The sequence below is a fragment of the Halichoeres trimaculatus genome, unplaced genomic scaffold (assembly GCF_033239565.1).
Source record: "Halichoeres trimaculatus isolate MK-OKI-2021-1 unplaced genomic scaffold, fHalTri1.1 fHalTri1_scaffold_8, whole genome shotgun sequence".
NCBI classification, from domain to species: Eukaryota; Metazoa; Chordata; class Actinopteri; order Labriformes; family Labridae; genus Halichoeres; species Halichoeres trimaculatus.
This window is the reverse complement of record NW_027437186.1, coordinates 26002499-26021350: the sequence shown is the minus strand read 5'-3', so window position 1 is coordinate 26021350 and position 18852 is coordinate 26002499. Positions and strand designations below refer to the sequence as shown.

Here is an 18852-nt window from a genome sequence, read left to right as displayed (position 1 = left end):
ATATGGAGTTATTTCAGACACACCCAGCGTATCCAATATGGCTGCTAACGATGATAGTTTTAAAACTCTACTTCACAAACAGATGGAGGATATCATGAAGACTGTTCTAAGTTTTACACAGACTTTTTTTCATGACAGGCATCTTGTAGCTTTGTTAACATTTACTTGAGGCAAATTGTTTCGAGTTGGTATTTTACTTTCTCTTGTGACTTTGAACTATGAACTGTTTTCAGTTGTAGATGTAAAGAGAAGAAAATCATCTGTGCGACACTTGAACATCAGTAGTGAAGGTGTTAATGATCAGACAGAGAGGGTGAGCAGATGTATTTTATTCACACAGCTGCTTCATGTCTTCACATCATTCTGTGAGAGTCAGACAGGTGAGGCTCCACCCCCTGGCTGTGGGTGGAGCAGCAGTTTAACCCTTCAGATGCCTCAGTGTAGAGCTCATGTTGTTGTCTGTGGGGTGATACGAGCACAGCTCTGCTCTCGATGAAGAAAGGTTATGTCGTCCTTGTGCTGAAAGCTGACATTTGTTCTCATAAAGGCCAGCGAGCTGCTGCCAGAGACGATTAATGGACAGTGGGGTGTCTGCTCAGTGTCCCCCGTTTACAGACCGGCTGAAGCCGATGCTTTGTTTACTGCTTTCTCCAACACCCTGTCTCTCTCTCTGTCTCCCCCCTGAGTCCCCCTCTCCCACCCCTCTCTCCCCCTTTCATAAAGAGCAGATGTAACTGAAGCTTTTATTTCTCTCTAACTTCCCGTCTGTTGTCAGTTTGCTGTTTGCACTCTCTTTGATCGCTCAGTATGTCAGTCTGTAGATCTGAGCTGCAGACACACTGATAGGCTGAGAGTGTGTGTTCATGTATACATTTGTGTGTGTGTGCGTGTGTGTGTCTGTGTGTGGTATAATTGAACTTCTCTCTAATCTCACAGCCGAGGAGGTGTTTGACATTTAACAGCCTCTTTTTTTCATTTTTTCCAAAGAATAGGGCCTGTCTGTCGTCTACACTTCCTCTCATTCCTCTTCTCCTCTCTTTCTCTCTTTGTTTTTCTGTGTGGTTCTCTGTCTCATGTGAGAAGCCTCACTTGCTAACAAATCCTTTCTGCGTCTCTGCTTTCTCTCACTGACGCTCAGTGGGATTTCTGGCTGTTTATTGTTCACTGAAGTCTTCCTCCTCTTCCTCTCAGACCCAAACATTTCACAAACAAACCTCTTTCTCTCTTTCTCCCTGTGGTTTCTGGATTGTTGGTTTCTTACCTGCTCCTTTCTGTGACTCTCAGTGATGACGATGGTGGTGGTGGTGAGAGTGCAGAGTCTGCTGTGAAAGCTTTTTAACGTGGAGAGTAGACGGTAAGTAACAAAGGCGGAGAAGCTGTGATGGTACAAAGACGTCCGGAGGAAAAAGAGCTGAACGTTCAGAAATGATGCAAATTTCAAAACACAAATAAAATGTCAGAAAATACACCAGAACGGGTCTGCTAATGTAAAAACGTTCAGCAGAAAGCTTTGACACAAAAACAGCCAACTCACCGCAGACACAAAGAAGAAGAAGAGCTACAAATAAAGAGAAGACAAACAATAAAACTGAAGAGGTCTGCACCTGAAGGGGGTGCTAAGTGGTACTAACTTGGTAAAATGTGTTTTGAAGAGAAAATTTATCAGAGGACATCTTTGGCCTTATTTACTTAGCAAAACTATGTTCATGTTTTGACTGTTCACTGGAGATGCATTTTGACTTTCTAAACTATACTCTAAATTTGTTTTTTTGGGGAGAAAATTGACCCTAAAAACAGCCCTACCCGGAGAGTAGTACTTCACAGAGGTGATGTTTTGGGGGCAAGGCCTGTGAGATGAATGTTTCTGATTGGTGGAGCAGCCAAAATGATTTCCTACATTCCTCCATTTGTCCACAGTAAGATGACCCCCATTTGCAATTGACAGGGTTAACTCCTTAACAGCGGTGTTCCAGTTTAAAAAGTGACCCTGCAAACTGGAGACCTTCAGCTGAGCGTGTCAGTGGATATCCAGTTTACAACAGCTGTTCATCTACAGAAGTCGTCCTTAGGGATGCATCCCAGTTTAGTTTTATATACGTTTACATACATGCCATAATCTCTTCATCAGATAAGTATTTAATCATGATCTAAAGCTGTTTAAGAAGGATGCATCCCACTCAAAGTCCTCAATTAACAGGCTCCTTTTAAAGCTCAAACACGGCTCCATCTCTGTCATTTTCATGCTTTAGATGGGAGAGCAGCTCAGTGTTTCTACACTTGAAGCTGACTCAGGCTTTTAGAAACAAGCTTGTCTCCTCGCAAGTGTCAACAAATCCATCTGCAGTGAAATAAAGCACTATCAAAACCAGCACAGGCTGAGTATCCTCCATGCTAGCAGGCTAGCTGCAGTGGTATGGGGTTATTCTGTCTCTTTCGTCATTTTGGCTGAAAAGCCTTTGTCATCGTTTACTGGTCCGGTGCTGTTTTACATAATCAACCTGGGGCCATGACTCTGTCATTGAAAGGCAGCTTAATGTCCGCTGACTGACAGTGTAAAAGCCCATGGGCATATATTAAGGCCGAAGGTTTGGTGAAGGCATTGGAACAGTTACAGGCCTGATGGCCGGGTTTTGGTGGTTTCGGCACTTCTGCTTTGATTTGAACACAAGGGACCCTGAACCTGTCCCTCAGATGAATTCCCAGCTTCCTTCTTTTTCTTCTCTGATATCAAAATCCTCAAATACAAGACCCTGCGTCTCTCTGCTCCTCGCAGCGCCTCCTGTTGGTCAGGAGAACCTATGGTAACTGGTTGGTGGATGTACTCTTCTCTTTATAGATGCTCCACACTCTCTGTGAATGTTTTTGTCTTTTGCTGGCTCAATTTCTCATCCCTATTTCTGAACTTGACTTCCCTCTTATGTCTCGCAGCGTTCTTGCTGCTGTAGGTCTGTTTGTTGTTGCATGTGTTTGTCCTTGTGGGTCTCTGTAGCAGAGAGAGTGTGTGAGCGAGTGAAGGTGATGTTGGGAGCTGATCAGGCGGAGCAGCTGTCACTGCAGCTCCTCTCCTCACCTCTGCAGGTTCCCCTCCGTCACTCGTCCCTCGCTCTGCGCTGACCGCAGAGGTCAATTGCCAATTTGGCGATGGCGATGTCTTTGTCAGGAAACAATATTAATTTAGGATAATTAGGAGCTGCAGCTAATGAGCGCCTCAGATAATGACTTCATTTATAATCCATAAAACAAGTGTGGCGTGTTACAGAGAGACAAACAGCAAACAATCTGGACACACACACATATACACACACATCCAGACACACACTCTTACACACTCACACATTGGCATGTCTGCATTGCAGTCCTCTGCCGGTCAGCTCGAACAGATTTTTGAGATTTTTAGACTTTTTTTTCGACCATCATACACACCCTTACCCACACACACCCCTACACACACACACACACACACACACACACACACACACACACACACACACACACACACACACACACACACTGTCGAGACAAACACACATGGAGGGAGAGCAGATATTGGCAGAGGAGGAGACGAGGGGATACACAGCAGATGGATGAGAGGGAGGGAGATGCTGGTCTGGTCGGTCAGTGAGTTACATTGATCTGGTCCAGGACCAGGATCAGGATCAGGACTAGGTCCAGACATGTGTGTGTGATAAACTGAGGGCTAGCAGAGTCCCTGATCGTCCAGCTCTCCCTGAACATGGAGCAGCAGCAGCTTTATGTCCGTCTGCTTCCTCTCCTTTCTGATGGATTCAGACTCTGTTCCTGTTGGCAGAGGCATCCATTCAGTTACATCCTTTTGCTTAGAGGCATTCTGATGGACCCGATCAACCCCCTGAATGAGGTCTGAAGATGTGGATCTAACCGCAGACTGTATGATCTGTGTCTATATGAGCACTCTGTGCTTTGAAGCTGCAGCAGCTGCTGCTGCAGATCTGAGCGCTGCTGCTGCAAACAGGGTTTCCCAGACAGACTGGATCAATCAGGGGTGGAGGGAGAGACGGTGAGGGAGAGGGGTTTTCTTTCTTTTCATCCAAAAGCAGAATAAACACATATTAGAAAAGCTGGAGTTCCTGAACTTCTTAGCCTGCTAAGCCCAAAATGTTGTTGCCTCAGAATGACAACCCCTTGCTGTGTGAATTCACTCACAGGCCGACTGATAACTAACAAACATAAGACCAAAGACACAACATGTTTCAGGATGTTTTTTCTCTCTTTCTCTGTCGTGATGAGTTCAGCTCTGACCTAACCTGATGGGAACAACAGAGGAGGATCAGCCTAGTGGTCCACTCTGACATGTTCACATGGATGCTGTGCTGAAATGTTCATTAATATGCTCTGTCTCTTTAACTCTCTGGCTCATGGTCTCGACTGCAGTGTTCAGCTATGTCCAGTAGTGTTTTTTTCTCCTTTAAGCGTAAAAAAATGTTTTTAATGTTTATTCATTTTTTAAACATTTGATTTCCTCATAAGGTTACAGACATGCATCAGGGGATAAAATGCTCATCAACTATAACATTTACTAAGTTAAAAAGTGAGAAAATTAGAAATTATGTTCAAATGTTTTTCAAAGCATGGAAAGAAATAACTATTCATGGAGTTGGCAAAAAACTTTCTGTAACAAATTGAAACAAAAAACAAAACATTAAAAAAGTTTTTTTCATGCTCAAGTAAAAAAAATTATAGTGAAATTATAGTGAAAGAATGAAAGAAAGTCTGTTTCTAACAGACAGAACTAGTCTGACAACACTCATCTACTGCCAAAAGGGCAAACAACCGCACCATTAGTCAGCATGATGACTCAGCATAACAAATCAAAAGCCTACAGCCAGTGCAATAGCTAACATGCTAACAATGCCGATCGCTAACTATTAGTGTTAGCATGCTAAACTGCTAACTGTTAACACTAGAATGCTAATCGCTAAGATGCTAATGGTTTGCCTAAGCATATTAGGTCTTCTGAATCAGCACACGGCACAAAACATACATATAACTAAGGAACGGGGTCTACTTAGTAAATTCTTATGGACATACACAGTTATGGTAGAGACTGAACAGCCCAGTCTCACAACCTTTGACAGAACTCAGCGCAGGGAGGGAGCGGCTATGAGATCAGGACTGAGAGAGCCTTTCCTACACTGTGTGTTTGTGTTATTCTTATTTTTCATTTTTAACTGAACACACATTCCTCTCTTTTCCTGTGTTCCTGTTTTATATCTGTGAACATACTTCAGCTGCCTCTTCTTTTGTTTGCAGTAAAAGGACCCTGAAGCTGTCATTAACTGAAGCTTTGTCTTCAGAGGAACACATCCAGGTTTTGACTCTCCTTATAGAAAATTATAATTTATATTATTTTTTATGAAGGGGACATTTGGGCCTTAGTGTTGTTACTTATACTCATTATGAGATCAGATTACAGCTCTTCACTCTATCATGGTGTAAAAGGAAACAATAATCAAACATCCTCACAACCTCCATCAGACTCAGTCACACACAGAGGATCCCTTCATGAGTTCTTCATCTGAAACAGGAAACCTCCTCCGGCGTGTGTGTGTGTGTGTGTGTGTGTGTGTGTGTGTGTGTGTGTGTGTGTGTGTGTGTGTGTGTGTGTGTGTGTGTGTGTGTGTGTGTGTTATGGCTTATATATGTCAAGAAAAGAGCCAATGTTTTCTGAAGCAATCCTCTGCTCACTACCTTTCCTGACAGCCGGGGCTGGAGGTCACCTTTCTGTCTGCTCCGGCTCATTCCTGACCTCCGCTCGACATCCCCGTCTACATCCTGCGGCTGACGGAAACAACATCAGGAGCGCGTTTCAGAAACACACAGGCCAAATGATCAACATGTAAACTGAAAGAGGGGCGAGCAGCCTTTTGTTTTGGCCGCAGAGACGTTATATTTGTGTGTGTGTGTGTGTGTGTGTGTGTGTGTGTGTGTGTGTGTGTGTGTGTGTGTTTGTGTGTTTGTGTGTGTGTGTGTGTGTGTGTGTGTGTGTGTGTGTGTGTGTGTGTGTGTGTGTGTGTGCGTTCGCACGGAGGAACAATGAAGGTGGCATGTTCCATTACCTGACCGTGATTTAGCTCCGTCCCAGGTAATAGTCCGCCACGCTGGGGTCAGGAGAGGGCCAGAGAGAGAGAGAAGGAGAGAAGGATAGAGGAAAAGAGAGAAGGAGACAAAACAAACACTGGAGTCTAAAAACCTGCAGTTCCCTGAGGGTCCACTAGAGTCAGCTGTATGGCTGAATTTATAACCAATTCACGTGTTTCCAGCAGATTAAAGGCCTTTGCACACTGAGTCCATGTTTTCATCTGAAACTTACGCGGGTTAAAAAATAAATTTGATCCCATGTGAAGTCAATCCTGTTCACTTGCTCCGAGACTTTCTTCTGTCATCATTTTTTCTGAACAGGTTCGATTTTTTGCATTTTTTCGCATCCATCCAACTCATTTCTTGGGTAGTTTGACTATTCAGAAGCACTGTTTGCTACTTGCAAATCACGTTCTCACATTTACTGACATATTTTCTCCACGCATTTCGGGCTATGTTTAGATGATGAATGAAGATGTGTGTGTGTGTGACGGTGTCTGTGTGCCTGTGCCTGGGCATGTTTACGCCACGTATACCTCAAACATACTGACAGCCGCTGCTCCGGATTAATTGCTTGATAATTCCATTATTCTTGTTGTTTAGATGATGAATGAAGACTTGTGTTAAAGTGTGTGTGTGATGGTGTGTCTGTGTGATTGCTTGATCACGCAGATTTCTGCAGTTAATACAAAATAAACACACCAGATTCAGTGTGCAAGGTGTCTGTGCGTGACATTTTTTTTGGGCGGATTATAGATCCAAAAAAACGCATCCGAACAAAACAGACTCAGTGTGCAAAGACCTTCAGGGTTAAAGACAAGAGGGATTGTGGGCGTGGCCTCTTTGACTGCTAATGTCTCTTTAAGAGCCTTTAAGGCACTCAGGAACTCAGCGTTCTGGAACCTAACATTCTGTAATGTTCCTCCAAAGAACAGAATTTGATGTTTCTGATTGGTTGGTGTTAGTTAAAAATGCCTTTATGAAGACTTTCACCAATCATTGATGTCATATATTCAAAAATTTTAGCGTCTCATCCTGGGATTACTCTGACACACAGTTACCCCTCAGTTTGAGGCTTTGCCCATGTTAAGGATCAACATCCAACATTTGAACTTCCTGTTTATCTGCAAAAGAGTCAGAAACAGAACATGTCTTTTCTTTATTACCCCTGTGTGTAAGAAGAAACAGAGTGATGAATCAAAACAGTATCATGTTTTTAGAAACCAATCTGAGGATTTTAGAAAAGAGCAGCTCCTGATGCTGAGACGGCGTGTCAGAGCTGATGGACGTGTTGGTGCGTCTCTGACTTCAGCGTTTGTGTGCTCGCTTTGTGACAGAGCGGCTCAGCCATCACTCCAGCAGCCTCAGCAGCTCACAGCCACCTGTCCACTCCTATCAGCGCTGCCTGCGTCCCTCTGTCCAGCCTCAGCAGGCGGGACGGAGCGTGACGGCGGGATGACAAAGAGAGGGAGAAAGTTAGAAAAGGGAGGAGGGGAGAAAAAGCAGAGAGGTTTGTGTGCGATGGCAGGATGAACAGAGCTGCGTGTGAATGTGCTGTGACAGCTCTGCCTCTGACTGTCCACTCACGTCCCTCACTGTCCTCATGCTGCCGCTCTCTGATTGGTTAGTCACCCCGCTGTCACTCAGAGTCTGCGTCACACTGAGACAGTCCTGGAAGTCCACACATAAGCCTCATCCTTTTCAGTTCACTCTGAGTGTGTGTGAGTCTCTCTGAGTGTGTGTGAAAGGAAACTGAGTCATGTGTGGACAGTGGAGACAGAGACGCTCTGGACCAAACTCCTGATTCAGTCCCTGAGGGATCAGGTTTATTCTCCATCATCTGAGGTGAAAAATTTCTCAGCCCTGATCAAACCCTGACCTGGAATGTGTCCAGGCTCCAGCTTACCTGATGAAACTGAACAAAGAGGAGGAGCTGAGGCTTGAGGGTTTTATTTAGACTCTTTTATCAGACCTCGGGTCAGAGACGAGGCCCAAGCTCTAACAGGAAGAGAAACTGTCTTAGCAGTAAACTCTCAGACTGACAGAAACCGGAGCAGACTGAGGAGGACCAGGACTTATGGCAGCTGCAGCTTTTCTCTGCCCAGCCGTTTAGGAAAGCGAGCAGCCTGATGGGGCCTGAGGGGGCGCTAAATCAGCCTCTGGAGGACATCAATCCCTGCTGGATCGATAAGACTGTCCCGTGTTAGACAGGGAGCAGCTCGACTCTGCAGCCAGGCCTCAGGCTCAGGGAGGACAGGTCTTCAGGCCAGAACCCGGTTTATTATGAGTCTGCCACCTGCGGAGCGCTAGTTCATCTGAGCGCTGATTCAGGAGGACAGACTCTGTCAGGAACACAATCTCAGTCGTGTCCTGAGTTATAGCAAACAGTTTTATGGTCTCATGGGCTCAGTGTGCAGCTCAGGACCAAATCTACCTGAGACACCCGCCCTGAGCAAGCGCAGAGAGCTGAACAAGTGATGGAGGAGAGGTGGAGAATCCTGATCTGATCCTGAATATTTGATGAATCCACTAGAGGTGAAGTCACACCATCAGCAGCTGATGAGTCAGTGTGATGCCACTCATGTTTCCAGCCGTCCACCCTCTGACAAAGACAGCCTTCACACACATCATCCTCACATCAATCATCTCCTCACACATGCTTACACACTCTCACACACTCACAGTGTTCATCTGGCCTGTGGTGTGAACTCGTTTAGTGAGATCAGTTACAGAAAACATCACATTGTTTCAGACAAGATTAAACACCACAAGTCAAAAACAGACCTTGTGTTTTTTTTTTTAAGTAAAAATATTAAAACACTTTGGCCTTATGCTCATGAAAATCAGAAAAAAAACAATACCATAAAATATAACTATTAAAAAAAACCTCAAGGATGAAAGAAAATTCAGTTTAGGAAACAACTTGAGCTTAAGTTTCTACTTGGAGAAGTATGATTCAAAATGTTTTTATTATTTTGAATCTGATGAAAAACTGTTCCATTTCTAAAGTTTGGAATGAATAAATTTCTGTATTTTTGATGTGTACTGATCAGTAATTCATCGCTTAATTTCCTACTTGGAGAAGTATGATTCAAAATGTTTTTATTATTTTGAATCTGATGAAAAACTGTTCCATTTCTAAAGTTTGGAATGAATAAATTTCTGTATTTTTGATGTGTACTGATCAGTAATTCATCGCTTAATTTCCAACGCTAAGCCTGAGCTTCATCTTTGAATTATTTCTATGTCACATTTTGAACAGTGTTTACGTCCATATTCAGTGATCACTTCCTTTTTGTGTGTGTTGATTCAAATAATAATAATCATAGGTTCTTTTTTATGATCTTCGATTCAGATAAATGCTCAACAAAGCTCAGCCAGAGATTCACCTGTCACATACAGGCTTTATTGTTTCAGCGACTGCCACAAGCTCAGAAATATTCAGGGATTGAACTGATCATTGACTCAGGGTCAGAACAGTGTGCAGAGATAACTCTGACGACCAGCAGTCTCTGGTCAGACGGCTCTCCTCTTACTCTCCTCTGGTGTTATTTCACAAGCTCTCTGTTTGGAAATCTGCCCCTCTTGGTAAGACATGTGACTGGTCTTTACATGCCAGCCTGAGGAGGTCCATGAGCTCAGACCGAGTCTCCCCCGTCAAGAGCCTGCATAGGTGAAGCATCTGAAGAAACTCTAGAGAATAAATAAGGTTATCACTGAAGAACCTGAGTGACATCCAACTGATGCTGCATGATGGTGTCAACGGAGCTGAAAGAACTCTGGACCTCTGACCGACTGATTCTGACTGAATCTGACTGAATCTGAGCAACTGACTCTGACTGAATGACTAGCTCTGACTGACTGTTTCTGACTGACTTTGTAACTGTCTCTGTCTGATAGACTCTGACTGGCTGACTGTTTCTGACTTTGACTGACTGACTGATGTACTGCCTCCAACTGATAGACTGACTGTCTGACTCTGACTGTTTCTGACTTCTTTGACTGACTAACTGAATGACGGACTGCCTCTAACGAATTGACTGATTAGCTGAATTTGACTGTTTCTGACTGACTGTCTGACTTACTGACTGACTGACTGACTGACTGACTGACAGACTGCCACTAACTGATTAACTGACTGGCTGACTGACGGTTTCTGACTTTGACTGACTGATATACTGCCTCCAACTGATAGACTGACTGTCTGACTTTGCTGAATTTGACTGTTTCTTACTCTGACTGTCTGACTTACTGACTGGCTGACTGGCTGACTGACTGACTGACTGACTGACTGACTGACTGATTGACTGACTAACTGACTGACTGGCTGGCTGACTGACCGGCTCTGACTCTGACTGACTGATGAACTGCCTCTAACTGATACACTGACTGTCTGACTTTGACTGTTTCTGACTCTGACTGACTGACTGACTGACTGTTTCTGACCATGCCTGTTTCTGACTCTAACTTATTGACAGACTGACAGTTTCTAACTTTGATTTTTTGACCCTAACTGATTGACTGACTGACTGGCTTATTGGCTCTGATGGACGGAATTCTTTTTCTAACAAATCTGGCTGACTGTTTTTTGACTGGCTGACTCTGAATGACTTGTAATGACTGACTAACTTTGACTAACTTGTAAAAATTGCCTCTGACTGCCCTGACTGACTGACTAACTGAATGACTGACTGACTGACAATAACTGACTCAGACTCTGACTGTTTCTGATTGACTGACTGACCAACTGGCTGTTACTGAGTGTGTGCTTTCTAAAGAGGAGGAAATGCAGACAAGTGTTGGAACGGTCTTTGCTGTAACACACTTCTATGACACACACACACACACACACACACACACACACACACACACACACACACACACACACACACACACACACACACACACACACACACACACACACACATTTCCTGCTCCTGCAGTCACACTAACACTGGATGAAATGGTCTCCCCTCCTGATCGCAGATTGAAATGAGCTGATCGACGCTCTGCTTGCAGAAAGTGCGCTGCTTTAATGTGTCCCCCTGGAAACAAACAGACGTGCAAATAAACCCACACTTCAACACTTCACCAGTTTTACCTGCAACCACAATAACGCTGAAGCTGCTCGGACCTCTATTACCATACAGAGAGCTGTGTGTGTGTGTGTGTGTGTGTGTGTGTGTGTGTGTGTGTGTGTGTGTGTGTGTGTGTGTGTTTGTGTGTGTGTGTGTGTGTGTGTGTCTGTGTGTGGGTTTAGGCCATCTTTAATAGTGAGGGGAGAATGAGTGCAGATCGTTTATTTCCCTGCAGGATGAATCCAGCGCTGCAGAGTGACAGTAAAGTCTTTACCTCAGGGAGCTCAATTAGACAGAGGCCATAAAAACACCATGGAGAAAACACACACACCTGATTGTGTTTTTGACTGTCACACTTACACACACACACACACTCTCACACACACACACACTGAGATATTGATGCAGCAGCTTCAGATATCAGCTCAGCTATCAGCTATCTGCCTGTGAAATCATCTCTGTGCGTTACCTGCTGACCAGGTGTTTTCTCTTTCTTTTTGAAACTCCTCCTCCAAACTTTCTACTAAACACAGGCTCTGAAAACAGTGTGTGTCCACACGGCTCAAGATAAGCTCTAGTGGACACTCATTCTACTGTAGTTTATTGTAACTTGGAGCTCTATGGGGACCGACTCACTGCTGGAGACAAGCTCTAGTGGACTCTCAGGGAACTGCAGGTTGCTTTTTTTGTCATAATATGGTTGCCCCTTACTTTGATGGTGGATGTGGTCATGTGGATTTTAGACTCTTCAGTCTTAAACGATCCCACAGAGCCTGAAACCCTGCAGGGACTCATTCATCATCTCCTCCTAAACCAGAGCTTTACTCGTCCGGCTCATCTTTGGATCTCACTTGCCTACTTTCTCTCCATCTCTTTCTCTCTCCGTGTGTGTCAGGGTGTGTGTGTTTGTGTGTGTGTATGTGTTCATGACATCAATAACAGCTATGGAAGCAGAGCTGGAGACAAATAGAGCCTGCAGTCTGCCTTTAAGTGACTCCCGTGTTTCTACATCACACACACACACACACACACACACACACACACACACACACACACACACACACACACACACACACACACACACACACACACACACACACACACAGAGTCCTTGGGCGTGTGTGTATTAATCCAGCAGATTTATGACTAAATCTGTCACGGCTGAGAGGAGAACACCCTCAGCCTCTCTTTAGCCATCCCTGAGAGAAATACACACCTTACACTCATACACACTCACACACACAAACACACACACATGCACGCACACAACACCCATAATATGTGTGTGTGTATACAGCTTTTAAGTGAACACATACTCTGAATCAGAGGGGCATTTATAAGGTGTGGCAACATTAATACACAAAGGAAACACACACACACACACACATTTTCTCTCTCTCATTGTTGTGTTGACATGAGAATAATGTTCGTCTCCTGAAGGCCGCTTGGCGAAAGCGTGAAGTTAAAACGTCTTAGAGTGGGAGAGTGTATTGTTCTGGGGTCTGTTTGTTACAGTGTGTGTGTGTGTTTGTGTGTGTGTGTGTGTGTGTGTGTATGTGTGTGTGTTTGTGTGTCTGTGTGTGTGTGTGTGTGTGTGTGTGTGTGTGTGTGTGTGTGTGGCCTTCAGTATTGAGTCAGGCTTTGTCTCATTGTGGTTGAAACGGATGGAGTGTGTTTGTTGGAGTTTAACCTTGGCGAGGAGTGTGAGGCTGGTTCCTTCAGATGATCAATGAAGTTTAACGATGAACGTCGTCAGAGGAAAACTCACGCTGACCAACAGAGGTTAGCAGATTTAGCCTCTCTGCTGTTTGTCTGAAAGAGTTCATACCTCTGGACTCCCAGTCAGGTTGTGTCTCTGGTCTAACTCAGACTGGTGGATCAAGTAGTAGAGCAAAGCTGAAGAGCATGTCTGTCTCGGAGCTAACCTTCAGCGGCTCTGACCTCCTGCTTGAGTGAAAGCCAGGACTCAGAGTTTGAGTTGTGCAGAGGGAGAGGTTTGGGGGGACAAAGACAGAGAGGAAGGTGAGGTAGAGGAATGAGTCCAGCTCTTCATCACAGCTGTCAGAGCTGCAGAGAGGAGGGCTTGGTGTTAATGTGCTCTGTATCATTCAGAACAGTAATACTGGCATCACTTCCTGCTAAATAGCTTCATCTATCAGAGGAAGGGCCGCGTGTCACACAGGTGCTGATAACCAGACCTGCACTACACACTCACACACACGCACACGCACACACACACACACACACACACACACACACACACACACACACACACACACACACACACACACACACACACACACACACACACACACACACACACACACACACACACACACACACACTCACACTTCTGCACAGAAAACACTCCTCTGCATAGAGAGCCGGAGACGTTTGAGTTGAAGGAATTTATTTAAACACATATGAACCTTTAACCAAAACACAAACACACATTTCACTGATCCAACTTGATCATGGCTCTCTCTGTGATACCCAGCTCAACAACCAATCATGGTTGGAGTTTTAGATTCACTTGTCAACACCACAAAATACTCAAACCTGACCTCAAGTGAATTCGTGTCAGGTTTAATTGCTTATTACCGAAAATATATAAGAATAATGACACGCTGCACATGCAGTTATTTCTGCTCATTCTAAGTCATTCAGATCTTATTTTTGGGACTTAAGTCTTTAAAAGAGATGTTATGTCTTATAAATTGTTGGGTGAACATGACTGATATTAAGAGAGATAAATATATGAAGTCAGATTTGATGTTTTGCTCAGTATTTCTGAACTCTTTAAGGAAAAGAAATCAGAAAACTGTACAGCTACATTGATGTCAAACTATGTAACTGAAACTTTTCATTTGTCGTCAGCTAATGTCTGAATATTATTCATTATTCCAGATTAAAAACAAAGAATGCTCGAAGTAGTTTTCAGACCATTTGACTCTGTGAACAGATTTCTGCTTCCTCACAAGCTGCAAGCAGACAATGAGCAAAGTGCTAAGCAAAGAACGGATGAATTTTATTGTTAATGTATGCTCCACTGTGTATTTTGACATCAACCTAGTGTAGAGTCAGATCTCTTAAAGCTGCAGCTGTTTTCCTGAAAGATTAATCTGGAAACACTCTGAATTTCAAGAACCAATCATCCATTAATCTCTTTATGATTTGTTCCAGTTTTTCAAACAATATTTGATTTTATCAGCCTCACAAATTAATGTTTTGATGAAAAGATTATCCTCTAATTTCTCCCTGTTTATTTGGTTTATAGTTTAAAGTTTCTGTTTATTTTGACTGTAGTTTATTATACAGTCCACTTTGTCTTTACACCACATTAAAAAAGGATGGGGTAAAGTAATTTCTCTTTTCAGACTGACTCAATGTGATCTGAAGGCCAGATCTGATCAGGTGTTCCCAGAGATCTCACTACCACACTCATAATCTAACAACAGAAATCTTAAAGTTATCTAATAAACCTGACTGACTCTGCAGGTTTGGACAGACGGTCAGCTGTAGTCTAGCTCAGGTCTGCACCTCCTCCTCTCTGAGTTGATCTGAGTCAGTAAGAAGGTTTCAGTCAGCTTCTTTTTATTCCTCAGCCTGAGTTAATCTTCCATCAGAGCGTGGTTCTCATGCTGAGCCTCAGATGATTTGTTATCACTCATTTGTTATCTTCAGTGTTTCTGTCCTGGTGGAGCTGAGGAGTCGTCTTCAGTGGAGAGGAAGGAGGAGAAGAAATCTGTGATTATTGATGACTGTGAGCTAAAACGCTTAATTTGCACCATCTTCAACCAAATTATAACTCATATTGAAAGCAGCTGAATTTGCATAAATCTCATTAGACGCAATGAGAGGGGTTCATAAATCGTTTTATTAATTAGTCATTTCTGCCAGCCTTTCATAGAAAATGGGTCGTATTAATAAAACCGGGGTGTTTGAGTGTGTGTGCAGCTAATTGGTCGTTGTGTTGAGCTGTTTGGTTCGATGGTGACAGAGCTGATTTAGTTTGGCTTCACCTCTATTGTCTGACCCACAACCTGAGTTAGAGTGTGTATGTGTGTGTATGGGTGTGTGAACGTGTGTAACTGTATGTGTGTGTGGGGAGGGGGGTATGTGTGATTTATGTTATTATTCTCTCATTAGTGCTCTGTTGTTACTCTTTAATTTCTGTTGTTGGTGATAGTTGGAGTTGCAGCTTATCCAAACTACCAGAGCAGAAAAAGACATAGACTGCACTCACATGATTATCCCAGCATGCATTGCAGGAAATAAATTACTTGACAGAAGACTGCCCAGCACAGTGAATAGAGTGTTCAGAACCATGAAAAGCTCCTCTGTATAAAATCAATAATGAGTATTAAGAACCATTGATAGCTCCTTTGTATAAGAGTCAATGACAAGTGTTCAGAACCACAGATAGCTCCTTTGTGACAACTCCAGTGATGATAGTTCAGAACCATGGACAGCATCTCTGTTATAGCAATGAAGAGTGATCAGAGCCATGGACAGCTCCTCTGTAACGGTAGATGATGGTTGTTTAAAACCATGGACAGCTCCTATGTAATAGCGTCAGTAATGAGCACCATGGTGTAGAACTCTGTTGTCCTTTGTTTGTTTTTTTACCTTCTTTCTTGACTTCTAAGATTTTAATTATGTTTCTGTATATATTTTAATCAGATTCAAAAGCATTTAAAACACCTGTGAATTAACCCTGAAAGTTTCCAAAAGCTCTGACCCTCTTCCCCGTGTGACCTCTGACCCCTGGCAGGGTCGTCTGTGGCCCAGCTGAAGGCGACGGATCCTGAGGGGGAGCCCCTGATGTATGGAGTCTCTGGAGAAGAGGCCATGAGATACTTTTCTGTGAATAAAGACACCGGGGTGGTTTGGCTCCGCCAGCAGCTGGACAGAGAGGTACACACACACACACACACGCACACACACACACACACACACACACACACACACACACACACACACACACACACACACACACACACACACACACACACACACACACACACACACACACACACACACACACACATACATACACTCCAAGCAAAGCCACCGAACAAAAGAGAATCACTCGGATCAATCCTGTAAACAGAGGATGTAAATGATGAGGAGGAGTTTAGCTGAGGGATGAAGAACTCACAGTGATTTTTCTGTCTCATTTTGTTTACTCTGTTAGTACTTTAAGGAGGAGAAACGAACCGCTTGGTGGCATGATGGTTTAGTGCTGATACAAAGAGCCGATCATTTATCCTCTTTATCATTTAATTCACTCCAAAAAGATCAAACCTCTTAGGACTAGAATCAGTCAGGCTAACATTTGTATATCTCTACATGGTCACAACTCTGTCTCTGCCGGGCTACATTCAGGTGAGATCAGCAACAACTCAGTCTTTTAAGAAAACCTGCAGGTATTTGAGTGTGGTTTAGCAGAAATGTAAAATCCAGTCACTGCAGCAGCTGAATCAGCTCTGCCTCCTTAAAATCATTCCTTTCAGTCTGACCTTTGCTTTCATTGAAAGCTTTATTTTGAAAAGTAAGTGGACGTTTCCTTTGCTTTTTTTCTTTTTTTTTTTTCTAAAAGATGATTACCCAGCTGTTACTCAAAGAATGTTTTGAATCTGTGAATATGTTGTGTGATGATTTCAAGATAAAACAGTCTGTCCAGGTGACTCTCTGACATCCAGGTTCACTCTGTGTCTCTGTTTCTTTCAGACAAAGTCGGAGATGCAGGTGGAGTTCTATGTCAGTGACATTCAGGAGGTGAGACACACCTGACTCACAAATACTTTGTACAACCACACCTCACACAAACACTGTCTCTCTGTGAGCTGTCTCACACCTTAATGTGTTCGGTGAGTTCAGTAAGGTGTGTGTTTGGAGCTGTTTCTCACAGGTTTTCTCTTCCCAGGTGGTCAAAGACACTGTAAACATCCAGATCGGAGATGTGAACGATAACGCGCCAATCTTCCATGGGCAGCCGTACACCGTCCACATCCCCGAGGTAAGACTGACAGGAAGTGAATGAGTTAGGTTACCACCATGTTTGAATGGGTCAGAGTGGGTGTGTTTGACCACATTTAGCTGACTGAGCAGCATTTGACCCGAGCGCTACATCAAACGCTTCAACCAGAGCACCAGCTGTGAAGAAGACGCAGCTCCAAACATTTCAGATTGATGCAGACTGAAGGTGCAGGAAAAGAAAGAACATCTGATGAATAAGATGCAGAGCAGGAGCTGTTTACTGTAACTCTTTTTACAGTTACAGCATTTACTGATCTCACTGTCTCACTTCGGTCTCTGCAGAGCATCCCGTGCTGAAGCTGACGTTAGCAACAGTAAAATGAAGTGATTTCAGAGGCCTGAGGTCTCTGAATCTGCTCCTTCAAAAACTGATCAGCATCAGGTCTCTGCAGCAGGATCCTCATTTCATCCTCTTGTGTCTGATCCACCTTTAAATGAGCTGTTTGAAAAACATCAAACCAAAGCAGAGTTTCCTCTCAAACGTCTCCGGCAGAGTCTTTTTGGAGGAGTGGATAGGAGAGGGTTCAGCTCTGTGTTTTAACAGCAGACAGCATGTCCTCTTTCTCTCTCTTTCTCTGCTGTCCTGGAAATAGCTTCATTTCTCTGCACTCCTGATCCTAAACGATTTGAGGCGTCGTCCTCCAGCTCATGTTTAGAGAGTGTTTGCACAGCCGCCTTTATAGGAGAGAAAAACACTCTGAGCAGTGAAGACCTCAATCTCTCTCCTCCTGCCTCTCACTCACGTCTCTGTCCTCTCTCTGCATCCGCCACCTCCCTCCGTCTCCCGTCTTCTCCACGTCTCCTCTCCTCTTTGCCCTCTCTTCATCTAATCCTTGATAGAAGTAATTGCCAGAGTGGGGAGGAGGACTTCAAACAGGCACACACACACACACACACGCACACATATCTGTTGTATTGGTATTGAGCATCCTTTCTGAGTCTTCACCAAATCTTCAAAGCCGCTGCCTTTTTCTCTCCTCGATCCATAAAGTCAGGCAAATAAACAGAGAAAGGACTGTTTGGACCGCCCAGCAGGGGGCTGTGTGTGTATAAGTGTGTGTTTGTGTGTGTGTGTGTTCAGCCTGCAGAGAGACGTGAGCTGCGTCTGACCCTGGTCCCTCTCGTGAATGTGTGTTTCTGTGGGGGGCTCTCAGCTCTGTGTTCCAGGTGATGAATACTGCTTGGTTATGAAGTCAGCTAATTTAAGTGCTTGTTTCTGTTTAAAGGTCTTCAAGGTTCCTGTGGGTCAAGCATTTTGTTTATCATGTTTGGACGAATGTTTAGTATATTAAGGAAGGACTGGAGAGAAGTAAAAGAAGAAGTGAGGAGAGTATGTGAGCAGGTTTTCAGTCTGTGAAAGTGTTGGAACTTTGAATCTCTGTGATAGATTGAATGAGGAGTGTTCAGCACCATGGACAGCTCCTCTTCAGGTCTTCAGAGAGGTCCTCTATCCATCTCTCATGCTCCCATGAGTAAAATGTAATGTCCCATGTTGAACATGGACCTCAAACTCATAGAGTTCAGACCTTCAGCCTCCTCGCTACCAGCTACAGGTTACCCACCTGTCAGTCAAATCAGCCACACCCTTGCATAGAGAAACCTGTTCAGTGTGGGC

General features: G+C 43.9%; 1 protein-coding gene across 1 annotated transcript in view; it reads left to right on the top strand.

The window, feature by feature from the left end:
* Positions 1 to 18852, top strand: part of cdh23 (cadherin-related 23) — a 180132-nt gene that overhangs the window by 36780 nt on the left and 124500 nt on the right. The window contains 3 exon segments of the mRNA XM_074675394.1: positions 15970 to 16112; positions 16929 to 16976; positions 17125 to 17217. Of these exon segments, the coding sequence (XP_074531495.1) occupies positions 15970 to 16112; positions 16929 to 16976; positions 17125 to 17217 (284 nt within the window).